The sequence below is a fragment of the Anarrhichthys ocellatus genome, unplaced genomic scaffold (assembly GCF_004355925.1).
Source record: "Anarrhichthys ocellatus isolate YVR2014 unplaced genomic scaffold, GSC_Weel_1.0 scaffold113, whole genome shotgun sequence".
NCBI lineage: Eukaryota > Metazoa > Chordata > Actinopteri > Perciformes > Anarhichadidae > Anarrhichthys > Anarrhichthys ocellatus.
The window spans coordinates 115090-131172 of record NW_022280143.1 but is presented as its reverse complement, the minus strand read 5'-3'; the positions used below and the strand labels follow the sequence as shown (position 1 = coordinate 131172).

At 40.0% G+C, this 16083-nt stretch overlaps 1 protein-coding gene across 4 annotated transcripts in view; it reads left to right on the top strand.

Annotated features, from left to right (window-relative positions):
* The window catches only part of col11a1a (collagen, type XI, alpha 1a), a 79278-nt gene that overhangs the window by 20455 nt on the left and 42740 nt on the right, over nucleotides 1-16083 (top strand). For 2 of the 4 annotated variants that reach the window (XM_031876706.1, XM_031876705.1), the window contains exons 8-28: nucleotides 820-1101; nucleotides 2494-2559; nucleotides 2832-2873; nucleotides 2980-3042; nucleotides 4592-4666; nucleotides 4816-4899; nucleotides 6200-6256; nucleotides 7540-7593; nucleotides 7711-7764; nucleotides 8863-8916; nucleotides 9088-9141; nucleotides 10064-10117; nucleotides 10562-10606; nucleotides 10826-10879; nucleotides 10982-11026; nucleotides 11349-11402; nucleotides 12307-12351; nucleotides 12901-12954; nucleotides 14521-14565; nucleotides 15438-15491; nucleotides 15652-15696. In XM_031876706.1, the coding sequence (XP_031732566.1) occupies nucleotides 820-1101; nucleotides 2494-2559; nucleotides 2832-2873; nucleotides 2980-3042; nucleotides 4592-4666; nucleotides 4816-4899; nucleotides 6200-6256; nucleotides 7540-7593; nucleotides 7711-7764; nucleotides 8863-8916; nucleotides 9088-9141; nucleotides 10064-10117; nucleotides 10562-10606; nucleotides 10826-10879; nucleotides 10982-11026; nucleotides 11349-11402; nucleotides 12307-12351; nucleotides 12901-12954; nucleotides 14521-14565; nucleotides 15438-15491; nucleotides 15652-15696 (1380 nt within the window). The remainder of the gene's footprint in view (nucleotides 1-819; nucleotides 1102-2493; nucleotides 2560-2831; nucleotides 2874-2979; nucleotides 3043-4591; nucleotides 4667-4815; nucleotides 4900-6199; nucleotides 6257-7539; nucleotides 7594-7710; nucleotides 7765-8862; nucleotides 8917-9087; nucleotides 9142-10063; nucleotides 10118-10561; nucleotides 10607-10825; nucleotides 10880-10981; nucleotides 11027-11348; nucleotides 11403-12306; nucleotides 12352-12900; nucleotides 12955-14520; nucleotides 14566-15437; nucleotides 15492-15651; nucleotides 15697-16083) is intronic. The other 2 variants (XM_031876708.1, XM_031876707.1) reach the window with 1 other exon arrangement.

Genomic DNA, 16083 nt, shown 5'->3' with positions numbered 1-16083 from the left:
CCAAATACAGAGTGTACCAGGGTAAACTCACAGGCGGCTCAAAACATTTTCTATCCAAACGGATTTGTTGACCAACAGATGTCAATTTTAGTTGTATGTCTCTTGATGCACTCTGTATATCTGCACAGCTGCTGCAATCTGATGATTCATGATATGTCCATGAAAAATCGCTGCTTGTGTCATTTCAGACATCTATTTCAGCCTTTCTGTACTCTCTGTATCAGTAGTATGATGAGAAAGAAAAGAAGGCTGAGATCAAGTCTGTCTTGACATAAACACACTTTTGATTTTATTCAGGCATTACGGTAACACTTTATTCCTTTGTATTCTAACGTGATGTGTGTTGTAGGGATTACTGCACTACTTTATTTCACGAATCTCTGATCTAACAGAGCATACAGTATTTGTAACATATCCATCTTGGAAACATTTAATACCAGTTTTCTGAGATTGTCAATGCACATACTTAATCCAGTACATAATTAGTAACATGATTCAGTACATAACAGTATATCGTTTAGCCCTTTGATTTTGGGTATATTCAAATTACTATAACATAATGCTGCCAGCCCAGTATGTGTCAGATATTTTCTTCATTCCTCCAAGATAGCTCAAGATTGTAATTGTTGTTTGAGTAAATAAGGTGTTACCGTTGTTATTTAGAATAGTGTTTTCCGCATATCATGCTGAATATATTTTCAATTTGCTTTAATAACATCTAAAAGTAGACTATTTGCCTCACTTGCTTTACTAACATCCTTATTTCCTTGGTTGCTCACCATTACCTCCCCTCTTCGTCGCCTGGGTAACACCTGGAAGGCTGTGGAGGAGGATGTTTTTGGTGCGTATGTCACCGAGGCCACTCCCATTGCTCCGCAGCCCATTGTCCCGGAAACGGTGGACAACTTGGACACTGGTGCGGAATATGGCATTAAGGAATATGACCTAAAGGAGTATGATGATATGGACGGGGTTGACAACAGGTTGTATGATTACGGGACATATGATGAGTATGGCAGGGCCCAGCCCGAACCCACGGCAACTGAAGATGATGAGGTGGGGCCTGGGGTTGCTGCTGAAACTGACGTTTCTGAGAGCACCGTAAGTACCACACCCTGGCCTGGTGACTGACGGGTGTGAGCATGAACGGCACGCATTAAACATCTCTGTTTGTGTTATGGACTCACTCTGCCTTCCAGTGCACGCCTTCCTAGTTGGTTGCTTGGCAATGTGTCATTGACATGTTGAGTGTGGAGTCTTGCTGCTGTCTCACTGGTGTTCTATTGGTGATTTAATGATTGACATCCATGATAGGGACAATGCATGCAACTGTGTTTTCTTAGAGAGGGTGTTGCTGATTACCTTTTCATTTGGTAGATCTCATTCTGACATTATTCACACTCGCATATTTTTGTCTTCTTTCTTCAAACTTCATCTTTCTCTGCACACAGCATTCAGTCAGTGTCGGCCCAGCCTGCACACCACCCATACATACCGCCCCGTCCCCACCCACTCATTCCAGCAGTCGGATCAAACCCCTTCCTCTCTTCCTCTGCCACTATAACAAGCAGCCTGTCTGTGACATATCCCTCCCTGTATGCTCAGCAATTAGCCCATAACTCATCGGCAGCTGTCTGCACAGTGCACACACACTCACACACAATAATCAAGGTATCATTGCTTCTTTTCACTTCCCTCCCAAACTTTTGAACTCTGCCCTCTCCAACCAAACAACAGTCACAGCTAAATATTTAACATCCTTCTCTTCACTTTGTCTTTATGTTTAGCCATTTTAGTCCCAGTTCGGTTTAAATATACGCACTGTCAGGACATCATCAGACATGATGTTGTGTCTGTGTACCTGTGGGTATTTTTACCATGTGAGGACAATGTTCTTCTACACTTATATAATAGTACCCCTCTAGGCACACACTGCCCGCCCTCCACTCCTAATCCTCACCCCAACTTCTCCACCGTTACCCTCAAAACACAAAGAAATACAGAATGCAGCTGAACTAATTCACTGCCACTAATGAAATACATTTGTGTTCAGCAATATATTATATTATAGATTATAGATATAATCCTTTGCAATGTTGCACACAGATTAAAAGGTGAAACTGTACATTGTAGGGCGATATCTCTTCATGCCTCTTTCTCTATATATCTATCGATTTATGTTATTTTGTGAGGTCTGCATGACAGCACAGTGGCAATGCAATGACAGCATTGCTCCATTTCAAGCACATCGAGGTCTGTGTACAACTAACATTTTGCTGGTTTGGTTTCATCATGTTATTTCACTTTCTGTTATTCTTGATTCACTGCCTCTATAGCTACAGTAGATGCAACTGAATATGGGATTGTTCAAGCACTAACACACATTCTTTTCACTGGCTGAACGGCCTCCTCCTTGCTCAGCATTGCTATTCACCTGTGGACTATAGCTGCTGTGTGAAGCATGACACCTCTGTTCCTGCTCTGTCACTACAGGTTGCTGGTGCTGGAGGAGCCTTTGGCCAGAAGGGAGAAAAGGGCGAGCCGGCTGTCATTGAGCCTGTGAGTGATATAATCATGTCATTTTTGCTCAAATTATTACATTCACTTAGTGAGCTGTCTCATTTTTCTCTCACTGCAAATGATCTAAAACCAGGTGACATGAAGTCAACTCCTGGACTACATTTTTACTGCTTTTAAGACCCTTTATAAAGCACTGGTCAAACCCCCAAAACTTGCAGCAGAATTTCTCCCCAAATTTGTTGACCTATCCTGAACCTGCTGTAGCACAGGACAGTGGTTGTGGTGTGAAACAATGTGTTTGTTTTTTAAAGGGCATGCTGATTGAAGGACCACCAGGATCTTCTGGCCCAGCTGTGAGTATATTGTTAAAAAGATATAAGTCTGCATTGTGCACCTGAGAATAACTAATTTAATGAGCTTGTCTGCTTGTGGTGTGCTGACTGAGCTTTCTCTTCTTAGGGTCTTCCAGGTCCCTCAGGGCTACAAGGACCACCAGGCCCCTCTGGAGATTCTGGTGACAGGGTGAGTTGTCATTTATGCCCCCAAACAAGCAACATTTTAAAATGTGTGTATACTGTAAATATAATGTGAGTTTTGTCATACGAAATTATCAGCTTACCTGTTCAGTTGTTCGATGTAGAGACCAAAAAATCAAACCAAAGTAAAACTGAGAGATAATTGACTCAGCTACGCAGTGCAATAATCTAATAGGCAACAAAAAAGGGTTGAGTGTATAAGTATTGATCACATCATTGGCAAGGTAACCTGTAAGAGACTCTTATGCCACTATACCATATTATATTACATTTTGCTGCTGCATAGAACCATCATAGAAAGCCTTGTTATACCATGGCCACAGAAGATATGCTTCTGATTGGCAGGTGACCAATAAGATTGTATATTGTGACTCTTCAAATATTGTTAAACAGTTCAACCATCATTGAAAATCAGTGTGGAAACACTGCAGTAGCATTAGCAACAATATTTATGAACTGACTTTGCCTTAAATAGTAGACGTCAATTTGAACACAGCCATGCTGTGAGAAGCTCCCTTAAGCACAGTAATGTACTCCAAAGTGCCTCAGTGTAGAACAGAATGGAGTCAGTGGAGGGAATTTGGCTTGCTTGAGCTCCATCTTATTTTCACACTTTTACTGCTTATGCATTATGGCATACTTCCTAAACACAGTGAGACCTTATAGATGCGAAAAACAAGTGAGATTTAACCCATCATACGTAAATTATTTTGCCCTCTTGAAGATGTGGAATGACATTTGTCCTGTTTTCCTTGGTAAAAGGTATGCATATTTAATGATTTAACGATTTGCTGTTTGGAATCCCTGTTCCACATACTTGTAACACGAACTCTCACACACAAACATGCTCACCAGAATTAATGGAAACGGATGTTGGTTTTGGACTGTAGACAGTAGCGTGATTTACAGATGGACAGGCCTCGTCTATGTGTGCTGGAAGAGGAGGAGCACATGTTGATCAAACCAACAAACAGCACACCGCCAGCATGTACTGCTCCATCTGTGCGTCTCCTCATGTGTGGTGTGTGTGTGTGTGTGTGTGCTTGTGTAAGTGTGTGGCTGTGTTTGTCTTTCCATCCATATCACTGCCATAACAGCGTATGTAGTGGCACAATTTAGGTGTCTCAACCAAAAGGATTCAGGATCAGGCAATTAGCAATATCATGGCATATGTATGCATATGTTTGTACATTTTTTTTACACTTTTTTGTAGCGATTTTCAGTGATTTACACCATCATAAATTCTTAAAAAGTCCACCAAGATGTACATGTTATTACCTGAAAATCACTTTAAACCATGTTAGTTATTAATTTAGATATTTAGATATGATAATATATACATTACATACATAGAAAATAGCTATATGATTTGTATTCTTTTAATGATCACTGAGGATTCAACGAAGGAATAGAAAATCCAAATCTCCATCATCACGTTATCCTTTTACATTTTTCTTTCTTTCCTCCACATGTTACAGTTAATCTTACAAAGTTGATCATTTTATGAATCTGGTGGCTTCTCTTCTGTATTACAGGGTCCTCCTGGTCGTTCTGGTCTGCCTGGTGCTGATGGTTTGGCAGGACCCCCTGGTACCATGCTGATGCTGCCAGTAAGTGCTCAGAATAACGCAACAGAAGTACATACCAGCCACCTTTTAGCATATAATTCCATAGTGTTACTAATTTCCAGGGTATTGAATAGTGCAAACAAACAGAATAAAGAACGTTTTTAACGTCCGTGTGTGTGTTTGTTCAACAGTTCCGTTTTGGTGGGGATGGTGAGAAGGGTCCAGTGGTTTCTGCCCAAGAAGCCCAAGCTCAGGCAATCCTTTCACAGGCCAGAGTAAGTAGAAAAGGTCATTTAAAAAAATCCACCAGGAAACCAAAAAGCTGTGGACAAACCCCCACCCTGCTCCCTACACACAGCTGTAGGGGGAAAGGAGGGGAGGGATGGGGTGGGGGGCTGCATTTTGTTGGCCTTGCAAGGCTAAAAGGAGACATGCCAAGCAGGCTGAAGAGCAACAACATAAAAAGGCCACTTTAAACAGATGGACAGACAGAAGAGACTGTTAAAAATACTTTAGGGGCTCTCGTCCTGCGGGTGGGCTGAACCAACAGGTGTAGAAAATATCTTTCTTGTGTATATGTTGGAGAGGATTTGGGTGGATAGAGGGAAATCTGCACTTGGTATTTTGAAGTTCTGCACAATATCCCACATTAATTACACAGTCAGAGACCACAGTGAACAAAGAGATTAAGTGTGGAAGTAAATCTTTGAGTTTGCTGTACCATGAGACAACAGAATAAGAAAGCAGTTAGAGAATGTACAAAATGGAAATGGACCCAAAGGCATCACATACATTATAGTGAAATGTGGTGAAATTATTGTCTTGCGTGTTTTGCTACGACAGATTTCTTATACAGCATGTGAGCAGCAGATTGAGCAAGAAATGCATAGAAATGTAAAATTAAGAAGGCAAACTAGATATTGTGATTACAGATATGCAATGGGTGATTTGTTTTCAGTATAAAGCTATACTGTGGAAAATAAAATGTATAAAGTACTAAAGAAATTGTAAAAGGTATTGTTGGTGGACACCACCAAATTAAAGGGCCATTTTATAATAGTCTTACATTTTATTGATTTGATTGTATTTTGTCATAAAACAACATACACAAAACAATAACACTTGTCTAACACTTACCTGGGGAAAGTAGCTCAGTCGGGGGGGGGGGGGGGGTGGGCTTGGGATCCAGATGGTTGTCCGTTCAAGTCCCCATACAAGTATGGAGTGTGGACCGGTAGCTGACAGGTGTCAGTTTGCCTCCTGGGCCTCCGGACCCCCAAACTGCATCCTAGGTGGACGGGTTAAATGCAGAGGCTCGATTTCACCTTTGTGCTGTGGTGTGTACAATACAATGTGTGAGAAAAAAAGTTGATTAAGTAAAATTGAATAAAACACGGACTCCATTCAGCATGGAACATGGACATGCAAGAAGAAACATGCAACAAAATGGAAAATATATAGCATGTAAGAGAAACAAGGTGTATATTTTATTTCAATCGCTGTATTGAACATCATTTGAATGGATTTCATTAAGTGGAATTTAACCTTGTTCTTGCCTGTGTTTCTGCCCTGCAGCTGGCTATGAGGGGACCCTCAGGGCCAATGGGGTTGACAGGAAGATCAGGGCCAGTGGTGAGTCTCCTTCTTTTGGTTGTTTTCTGTGGTTGTTTGTAAGAATTTGGCAATTTACTTTTTGTAATTTCCAGCATTTTATACGTATAAAGTTGTCATATGCACACATGACATCCTTTCGGATCAATACTATGACACCAAAAGTTACAATTACTCAAAGCTTGATGGTAAAGGTATTTCACCAATATTTCAAGAATAGCCTTGGAAATCAATGCTCTTGACAGCTCTGCATTGTGTGACAAAAAACATCTTAGTGTTTTCAGGTCAAATGAATTGGAAGAGACCAGAAAGCTGGTTGCTTGTTTAAAAAATGTTGTGTTGCATCAGCGGTTGGTGGCTCAGTGGCCACACTGCTTGACTGTTCTGTGCTACCAGTTGCCAAGCATATTTCCTTCTGTTGTTGGTCCTCCCCCTCCTCCTTTCTCTTGGGCTTGTTGATGTACGATCCACTATTTATCTGCAGGAGAAGGCCCTACGAACAACACAAATAATCACCCTCTGTTTAATCTGCTCTTCTCAGGCCAAAGGCCAAGTATAATGATCCGAAATGATATTGCAATAAGCAGATAAAAAGAGTAGTGGATGATATAAGGAATGTGTGGCTTTTATCTGTATCTGTACCTCTCTAAAAGGTTTCCCCTCTTGATTGATTAAAACCCAGCTTTTCAGACATTCAAGCTATTTCAGGATTCTAAAATGTCTTTCTGCAATCACCAAATCACCAGCTTTACCTGCAGACAGATTACAGTATATGCCCCAAATCTCTCTGCCTCGACCAACAATTTAGCAGTGCATTTTTAGAATTAAGCACAGTCCATGCAAAAAACACCCAGTTGTGATAATGTGCTTGCATGCCTTTTAACATTAACGCTATCAGGATCTTTTTACATCATTTTTAAAGCAGATTCTATTAATTCATATGCTAAAAACAAGCCTTAACCATCCAAATGAACAGCAGTTTGTGCCAGCTGCACATAGTCCATTATTACCTATGAATTGTCATAGAGTCATGCTCGAATTCATAAGAATTTAAAGGATCTTATTGTCTTTGACTGTCCTCACTTTCCAGGTATGAGCTACCTGGGAAGTGTGCATTTGTTGTAACAAGAATGTGTGGATTCATTTTTCTTAAGACAAACACACAAATAGAATGTACATCTTGAGCTCAACATCGCCATCTGCTGTTTACTTTTCACTATTTTTTTACTCCTCTCTCAGATAGCAAGCTGCATGCGTCAAAAATACATGCATACAAAGTATTAATGTCTGTGTGCTCTCCTCAGGGTCTACCTGGTACTCTTGGACTGAAAGGTGACGGTGGAGACCATGGTCCTCAGGTCAGTATGAAGTGATAATGATAATAATGCGGATAAAATATCCTTCACCAGTTACTGAAGACCGGCTCCCAGGTTATTAGTTCTTTGTCACTAAGTGGTCCTCGTTGGTCTGTACAGGGTCCCCGTGGCATCCAAGGGTCTCCAGGACAAATTGGCAAGGCTGGCAAGAGGGTGAGTGAACTCAATGACCTGGTCCGCTCTCACTGTGTGTGTGTGTGCTCACATGTCTGTGTTTGTTGTTGTGTGAATGTTTGTACTTGGGGTCACTGCTCAAATGCTGAGAGGCTTATTTCCAGACCAACAAACAATTGCTTGATATGTGCTTAAAGGCCTTTGCTGCCTCCAATCCTCGGATCAATGGCCAGGCATTAAATCTGTCTGAAAATGCCAAAATGTTAAAACAGGCTATGGATGTGGGACACAATTGGTGTCAGGGTGCAGTCACTCTGCAGGGCCAAACATGTTGACCTAATTGATTACTAATAAACATAAACCAGTCATAAGCAAATTAGTATTAAGCTTGATTCATAGGTCAATTGTGAGCCATTAGCTGATTGTAATGTCACAAAGTGTGATAAAAGAATCACCTAGTGTAAATATGTAATCTACCCATCTACCGCTGTAGTGGACAATTCTTTCTCACATCCCTGTTTCTGTCAATACAAAAAAAAACAACAGCTAATAAAGCAACCGCGGGGATGAGACAATAGTTCAATGCAATATATCACTGCAACAGAAAATCTGAGTAGTATGATCATAAGAAATATATTTCAGATTTATAATTGTTTGCATGTTATATATAATATTCTTTTCAGTAGTTATCTCAGAATATTTCCAGTATACTGGCATCAGGCTTTATAGATGATTCCCAGTATTCATTAGTTCCACCTCTTGATTTCTTAATTGATTTTGTTTGTATATTGCTGCTTAATATTTTGTCAACCAGTGTTTTTGTTTAGTCAGCATTATTTTTGCTCTGCTGGCTTTTCTGGGGCCAACACAGTCTACTCGGTTGTTTACTTTTTCAAGAAATATTAAAAGTATTTTTTTCCAGATATCTATATTTCTTTCATTTTACTGGCAAGATTTTGCACCATCCAACAAACCACCCAGACAAGACAACAATGATAACACAAAGAGCGACTTCTCATTATTTTAAGGATTTTATAGAATTTCAAAGGTGTTTTGTCTTAAACTCACCTTACTAACAGTCTACTACAATACATAAGCATTTATGTATGTGCTTAATTTTTCTGCTTTGTTTCTAAGGGCCGTGCCGGAGCTGACGGTTCCCGTGGAATGCCCGGAGAGCCAGGCTCCAAGGTACCACATGCCATCACACAACTTTTCATGTTTATGTGACAAAGTACAAATGAGAAATTGAGTATTATTTTCATCAAGCTTTGCTACGAGCGTACTGCAGCCCATGTTTAACATTGATCTATGGTGATGTTGTGTGGTCTGGTGACATGCTCTGCTGTGTTTATTATACAGGGCGACAGAGGCTTCGATGGTCTGCCCGGACTGCCTGGTGAAAAGGGAAACAGGGTGAGTACAGTATGGTAGTTGTCAGCAGTTCAATTTGTCAAAATCATGTGTCAAAGTATTAAAGTTTCGACGTTCTTAAAATCTGCTTTTCTGTTGCAAATGCCACTGAAGTGGAATACCTTAGAGATTTGTCCACTGAGAGACACAATGAACCAGATTTTGAAGGAATCCTCATGAAAAGCAGGGTAGTGTTTTGCCTGAGAAACAACTCCTCTACATGTTTTTAAGCTTATGAGAAAAATACTGTCACAGAACTGCCATTAAAACAAAATCTAGTTATTGGGGATTTGTCTTCTCAGATTACTATTTACTGAAGGGTTGCGTATCTTTTAGATGGCAAATGCTTTGGATGAAATACATTTGGCTGCGGTCAGCGGTCAGAGATCACGTTGAGTGACTTGCATACATTTCAGTGTGATGAGTGAATAACTACAATGTCACGAGGGAACAAGAAGTTGTAATTTGTTTCATTCCACTAATGTATCTGCATTGACTGACATGGAAACATGTAGTGTCAGCGTTGTAGTGAAGCAAGGTATTCATATTTGATGCATTTCAACTTTGTAGAATGAGCCGCAGTTTATAAAAGTGGAATTGGAAGCAGAGATCACTTCATTGTGGAGGATAAGGAAATGGAAATTAAAATGTTTCATTTTATTATAAACTGCAAATCATTTCAATCATACTCAATTTCAATGAAATGTATAAATTAAACATGAAATACAGCATAATAAGAGTTATCAAAATAAAAGCAGCATACCAGTCAGAATGATGCAGAATATGTCCAGTATGAATCACACATGTCACAAGCCTATGGCTGATTGGTTCAAGTTTTTTGGAATCAAGAGTGAAACATGAAGGACAGTTAATAAATGAATGAATGACCCAAATCTGTATCTCTTTCTTTCCTCTTCTATCTCAGGGGGAGCTCGGGCCAATGGGACCCACCGGTGCCTCTGGAGAGGATGGACAGAGAGTAAGTACTTCCTCTTTCAACTGAAACCCTGAATGAATTTGAATAAAATTACACTCAACTGAGGTGAACCACTATTGTTCAGTTACATCAGAGGTGGTCCGTCAACTCAACCCTCAGGCAGCATCAGCTGGGCATAAACTTATCAACTGGGAAGGAGGAGCGTTTGTGCTTAACCTTTACTCCCCATGAAACTAACTACCCCACTCTTACCTTCCACCTCCACCCTCAGGCGGTTACTACATTCAACAATGTTCGGTTAGGTTGAGATTAAGCCCTCGCTAATACAGGCTTTTGAGAGCTTACGATTATAGGTGGTGATAGATAGTTCATGTTTGAGTAAAAGATGCCAGTATTTACCTCAGATTGTATTTGTTGAAATTACAGAGCGTGAATTACAGAACGCCTCCAATGAAGAGTCTGATTTATGCCTTTTTCTTACCGTAGGGCGAGGATGGAGAGATCGGGCCCAGAGGATTAGCTGGCGAGAGTGTAAGGCTGCTGTTGGTTTTGTTTCATCAAGATATCCCAAACATATGGGATTCCAACATGTTGCAACAATATTCTCCTAATTCTTGCTTTGCAAGTGATCTCTGATGTCTGATCTCTCTTTGACAAAAGTATCCACCAGAGGACACGATTGCCCTGCTGAAAGTGATTCATCATTGTTCTCAGCATAGAATATAAATCATTGCTTCTCATTCTTCACAGGGTCCTAGAGGTTTGCTGGGACCTCGTGGTTCTCCTGGACCCCCTGGATCTCCTGTACGTACCATTACCTTTATTACCCTTTTCTCTGATATTAGTTTGTGTGTGAAAAAAATGTATACAAGGTAACATGGGTCTTTTCTGACTTGTCCTTCGCAGGGTGTTGCTGGGGTTGACGGGCCTCCTGGTTCCAAAGGAAACATGGTATGAGCAAAACTTTCTCCTACTAAACTGACTTATATGTTGCTCAGCTCCGAAGGCTGCGGAGTTTTAGGAGGTTGTCTGAGCTGTAAACTACTGTTTCTATAACTGTGCACTGTCTCGGTTAGGAAGAAGCACTTATTCTGTTAAAATGAAGCATGTTTACACGCCGTCATAGTTTATGCTGTTTATAGGCAGAAGGTTGGATGGAACCCACCTGATTGTTGACAATGACAATAATTTGTGTAATTCAAGTGGCAGTATTTGGGACAGAGGATTACTCAGGGACTAGTGTTTAGTTTTGACAGACTCCACCTTTTTTCAGGGACCACAAGGAGAACCAGGCCCACCCGGGCAGCAGGGAATCCCCGGAACACAGGTAAACGAATCCATCATGCACCCATGACACCTGATGACAGCGGCAAAGACAGAGTGCAGTGTTGATGCATGCACCATGATGTGTTAATACAGTGCAGTGGCCACAGGCACACTTGTTTTAGGCCTTATTGCTGCCTGTATCACCCACCACAAACTCCACACACAGAGGAAAGCAGCTCTCCAAAAGCACCTCGGAAAGGGGAATGTTTCGGGGTTGGTGCAGTTGAAAGCATCTTATTCATGTTGGTGGAATTCCTGCAAAGCTGCCACACCTGTTGGAGCAAGCTTCAGTGCCTCAAATTACCCCTGCAACACACACACACGCACACACACACATAAAAAGGCATATATAGAAACACAAATATTTAAGTGCATGCAGTACCACACGCATGCTAGATGCTAATATGCCTACAGACCCCTCTCGTTACACACACACACACAACCCTCTACTTCTATACTTGTGAGGACACTCATTGAGATAATGCATTACAATTCTATAGACCCTTACCCTAACCTCACAAGTTAATACCAAAACCTAACCTGTACCCTAACTCTCACCCACACCCACACCAAATGTTATCCTAAACCTTAGAACCAAGTCTGAACCCTCCAACAGGCCTTTGAGGGACTGTCTGAAGGAGAGGACTGGCCAAAATGTCTTGACTTTGAAAAATGTCCTCACTCTCACGGTTTAAAGCTCAAAATGGTTCTCACAAAGACACACACACACACACACACACGCACACACAAAGGTACCAGTTGAACAATCCCTCACTTGCTCAACTATTTACAACTCCAACAAACTCTTCAGTTTCTAGTGTGTGTCTATGTATGTGTGTGTGTTTAAGCATGCTTGTTGTTGCCATAGCAACATACTCTCATTTCTATGTGGCTCTGTCTCATAGGGTCTTCCTGGTCCTCAAGGCCCCATCGGACCACCTGGTGAAAAAGTATGTAACCTTTTTTTGTAATTGTTTTGTGGAAAACGTACATACAAAATTTAAGCACAATAAGAATGACATCAAATTTTAAAAAATCAGTCAATCACAAGAAAGTATCAATTAGCCAAAGTTAATTCATAATCTACATTTCAAAACTGTTTAGTTTCTTGATTTCTGTAGTTTTTAGATTGTGCTAACTTTTGGCTTTTCTCATTAAGTATCAAGACAAAATGTAGATGTTTTAGTTAAGTCAAGTCAATGTTATTTATAATGTAAATAACACTAACAATAAGGATAATGATAAATCACTAATCACTCATTTGTATCTACCGAATAGAGCTGGTCATTGTGTCTTTCTTCTGCTTTTTAACCTAAACTGAACACATGTAGTGAAATAATTTGACTAGCCATGTTAAATCAGTCTGCTCTCTTATACCAACTTCAGGTAACAAATGAAAGGTCATAAAAAAAATGATATTGGAATCTGCAGATACTCTGACGTCTCGGTAATAGAGAATTCTTGTTTGTAACCTCTGATCTTTTTTTTTCTCCATACAGGGACCTCATGGCAGGTCGGGGTTGCCTGGATTACCCGGAGCTGATGGGCCTCCTGTGCGTGCTCTTATCACCTATATACGTACATACAGTATATCAGTATAACACACACAAACAGAAACATGATTCCACTTTACTCCACCAAAACCTCACTACTAAAACTATTGTTTCGGAAACTCTTGTCAATTGTATTTGATAGTACATACACATAGACACTTCGACAAGTTAACATGATGTAAAAACTGCTTTGAGGGAATTAGTAAAGTGGTGGATGTAGAGGTGGTTACATTCTGAGTTTTCTTTTCAACACCAAGTTTAACCCACGACTCCCAACACAGAGCTGATCCTGTATATGACCCTTTTAAACCAGATCTGATGACCTGTGATATCCTCATAAAACTGTTACACATAATATAGACACGGCATGCAGGTCAGGTAGTATGTGAGATTGTTTACTCTACAGCCAGTCCTCCAGTTTCAAACCATTCTCAGCTCACAAGTCACTGGACACTTGTTAAAATGTTATCAGTGGCCATCATAAAGGGAACAGCCATGTTTATAAACAAGAAATTATATTGATTATATTTATTTGGGTTAGTTTAAATCTTGACATAACTACTAATCTCCATCTAAAAATGTAACCAGCTGCATAATACTGCATTTTAGAATTTAAACAATTGTGTCTTCTTGAAAAAGTTGCTATTCTTTTGAGCAACAAAAGCAGATAGACTATTTTGATCGGCCTTTTTGTGAAACACTGCGGAACTGTCCCTCAGAAATCTCTCAAGGCGAAGACATATAAGAAATGTGCCTTTGAGTTTTGTTATTCTAGACCTGCAGCAGCTCATGTCATTCCTCCCTTTCTGCCCTCGCTAGGAGAGGTGTGTAAATTCAAGGAGCAAGCAGCCCTTAGTTGCCCTCAGGCCCCAGAGCCTAGTGATTTACAGCCTTCTGCCTCAACCTCACACCTCACATTGGAAGTGCCAGGTGTTTGCAGCTAAAGGTTTCCATATGTGTGTGTGTGAAGGTGTGTTTCAAGCCATCTGTATGGGCATGTCTACCTGCCCCATCACTCTGACACCACCATTGGCCACCACGCAAGTGGCTATTAAGGCACAGAACTGAATTTGTGCAGTAGAAAAAAAACACCATCTTGTGCACACTGACATGTCTTTCACATAAAGAAACAGGGAAAAACCTGCGTTGTTTGGGTGAATCAGACAAAAGGCTGAAGTTATTTACCATGTTTTATATGGGTCCAACACGGCTCTGCTTTGGTTTCAAAAGGCATATGAAGGTTGCTCTTTCTGAAGGTTGCTCTTTGTGAGCTTTAACAAAGACATGCTCATAAGTTGGCAGGAGCCTTTGAGAAGTTAGGTCATCCCTTGGCTCTCATTCTCATATATGTTTGTTGCTTGGCGAAGCCATCGAGAGCAGGACAACACAAACCTGACCCCCTGTAGATAATGATACCAATTCACAGACACAGATGCTTCAACATCATACATTTTAGCATCAACTAGCTGAATAACAAACATTTGTTCACACTGTGTTGAGTGTTTAGTTTAGAAAACAGCATTGTAACTAGCACTTTTAATCACTTTGTGAACGCTTATTTCACAGGGTCATCCTGGTAAGGAGGGTCCACCTGGAGAGAAAGGATCCCTGGTAGGTGTATTTATGAAGGATTTGAGTCATTTGGGTGAGATATGTATTTATATGTATGTTTGATGCTGTGGAAAACTACCAACATGTCTTAGTGCAGTTGAAGGGCTAAAAGTAGTATAAAATGTACAGTAACTCCTTTATATTTACTCCAAAGGTAAGTCTTGTCTGCATGTAATCTAAAAGGACACAAGGATAACGTCACGTTTGTCTACATAGATACATGAAATTACTTTTATTGATTATTTCTAATACTCACAGTCAGAAGCATCGCCATGTGCCTTTTAGTTTTACTTAACCAACTAGGTTGTACATTTAACCAACTATCTTGACAACAACACAAGTGATAATAATGTGGTTAGCTGTCAAAGGAAAAATAACATATTTTTTGACATTATAAATTGTATGTTTTTCATTAATGAAGTTAAGATTCTCAAATGAAGTATGTGTTTTTTGTGTCATGTGATTGTCATTTGAATTTCATAGTGTCAGTAAACATAGTCATTTAGAGCCAGTGATAAGTCGTTGTCTTTGCATTTGGCTCAAGAAATATGTCGTCAGGCAATAATATTTAATAGTACGGTAAGTTTTATGAGCATTGGCCAGTTTCTGATACAATTATAATAGAGAGCCGTTGTAATGCAGAGCACAGTTAATTCAAGATAAAGTATTTACATTTGTCAATGTATTGGAAAATATAATTAGTAACCTCAATTGAGCTATATCATTCATAATCTCCTAAATTACAGTAACTAGAATAAATGTATAATTTAATTTATTTATACGGTAATGTGCTACATCCCATCTGTGAACACCTCCACCTTCCTCACTGTAACGCATTTACTATCATAACCATGCTCTATTTGACTCTCCAGGGTCCCTCAGGTCCACAGGGTCCTATTGGTTATCCTGGCCCTCGTGGTGTCAAGGTACGGTTTCAGTTCGGTCAATCAAATGCCCACATGATCAGCCGTATTTACTATTCCTCACCAGATAAAGTCCTCCTTTTAATATATTGTACATAATGGTATTGTATTGCATTCTGTTATGTTTTAAATGTTATTATTATCTCTCTTTCCTGTCCAATAGGGTGCTGATGGTGTCCGTGGTCTCAAGGGAGGCAAGGGAGAGAAGGTAAAAGCTTCTTAGAATGCTAAATTGTTTCCACATCATTTTTCAGTGTACCTCCCAGATTATAGCCACTTAGCAGCCCCAACAGGATACGAATCATATGATGAATGTCAATGTAATCAACAAAGATTAAGTAAATATTCAGACCCCTGACGCCACTGGAAACTATTTATTTCAACTGCTGTGCTAAAATGTGATCTTCTTAATCTACAATAGCACAGCGATCCAATTAAGATCTCTATCTTGTATTGGAAGTGCTGTTTAAAAAGTACTTTGACAAGTTGAATCAACAGGCTACAGTTTAAATGTGCTTTTGCAAATACTGTATGTGTTTGTCCAAACTTCACTCACTTTGTGATGAAGGTGAAGACAGCAAAATAAAGTTTGGGA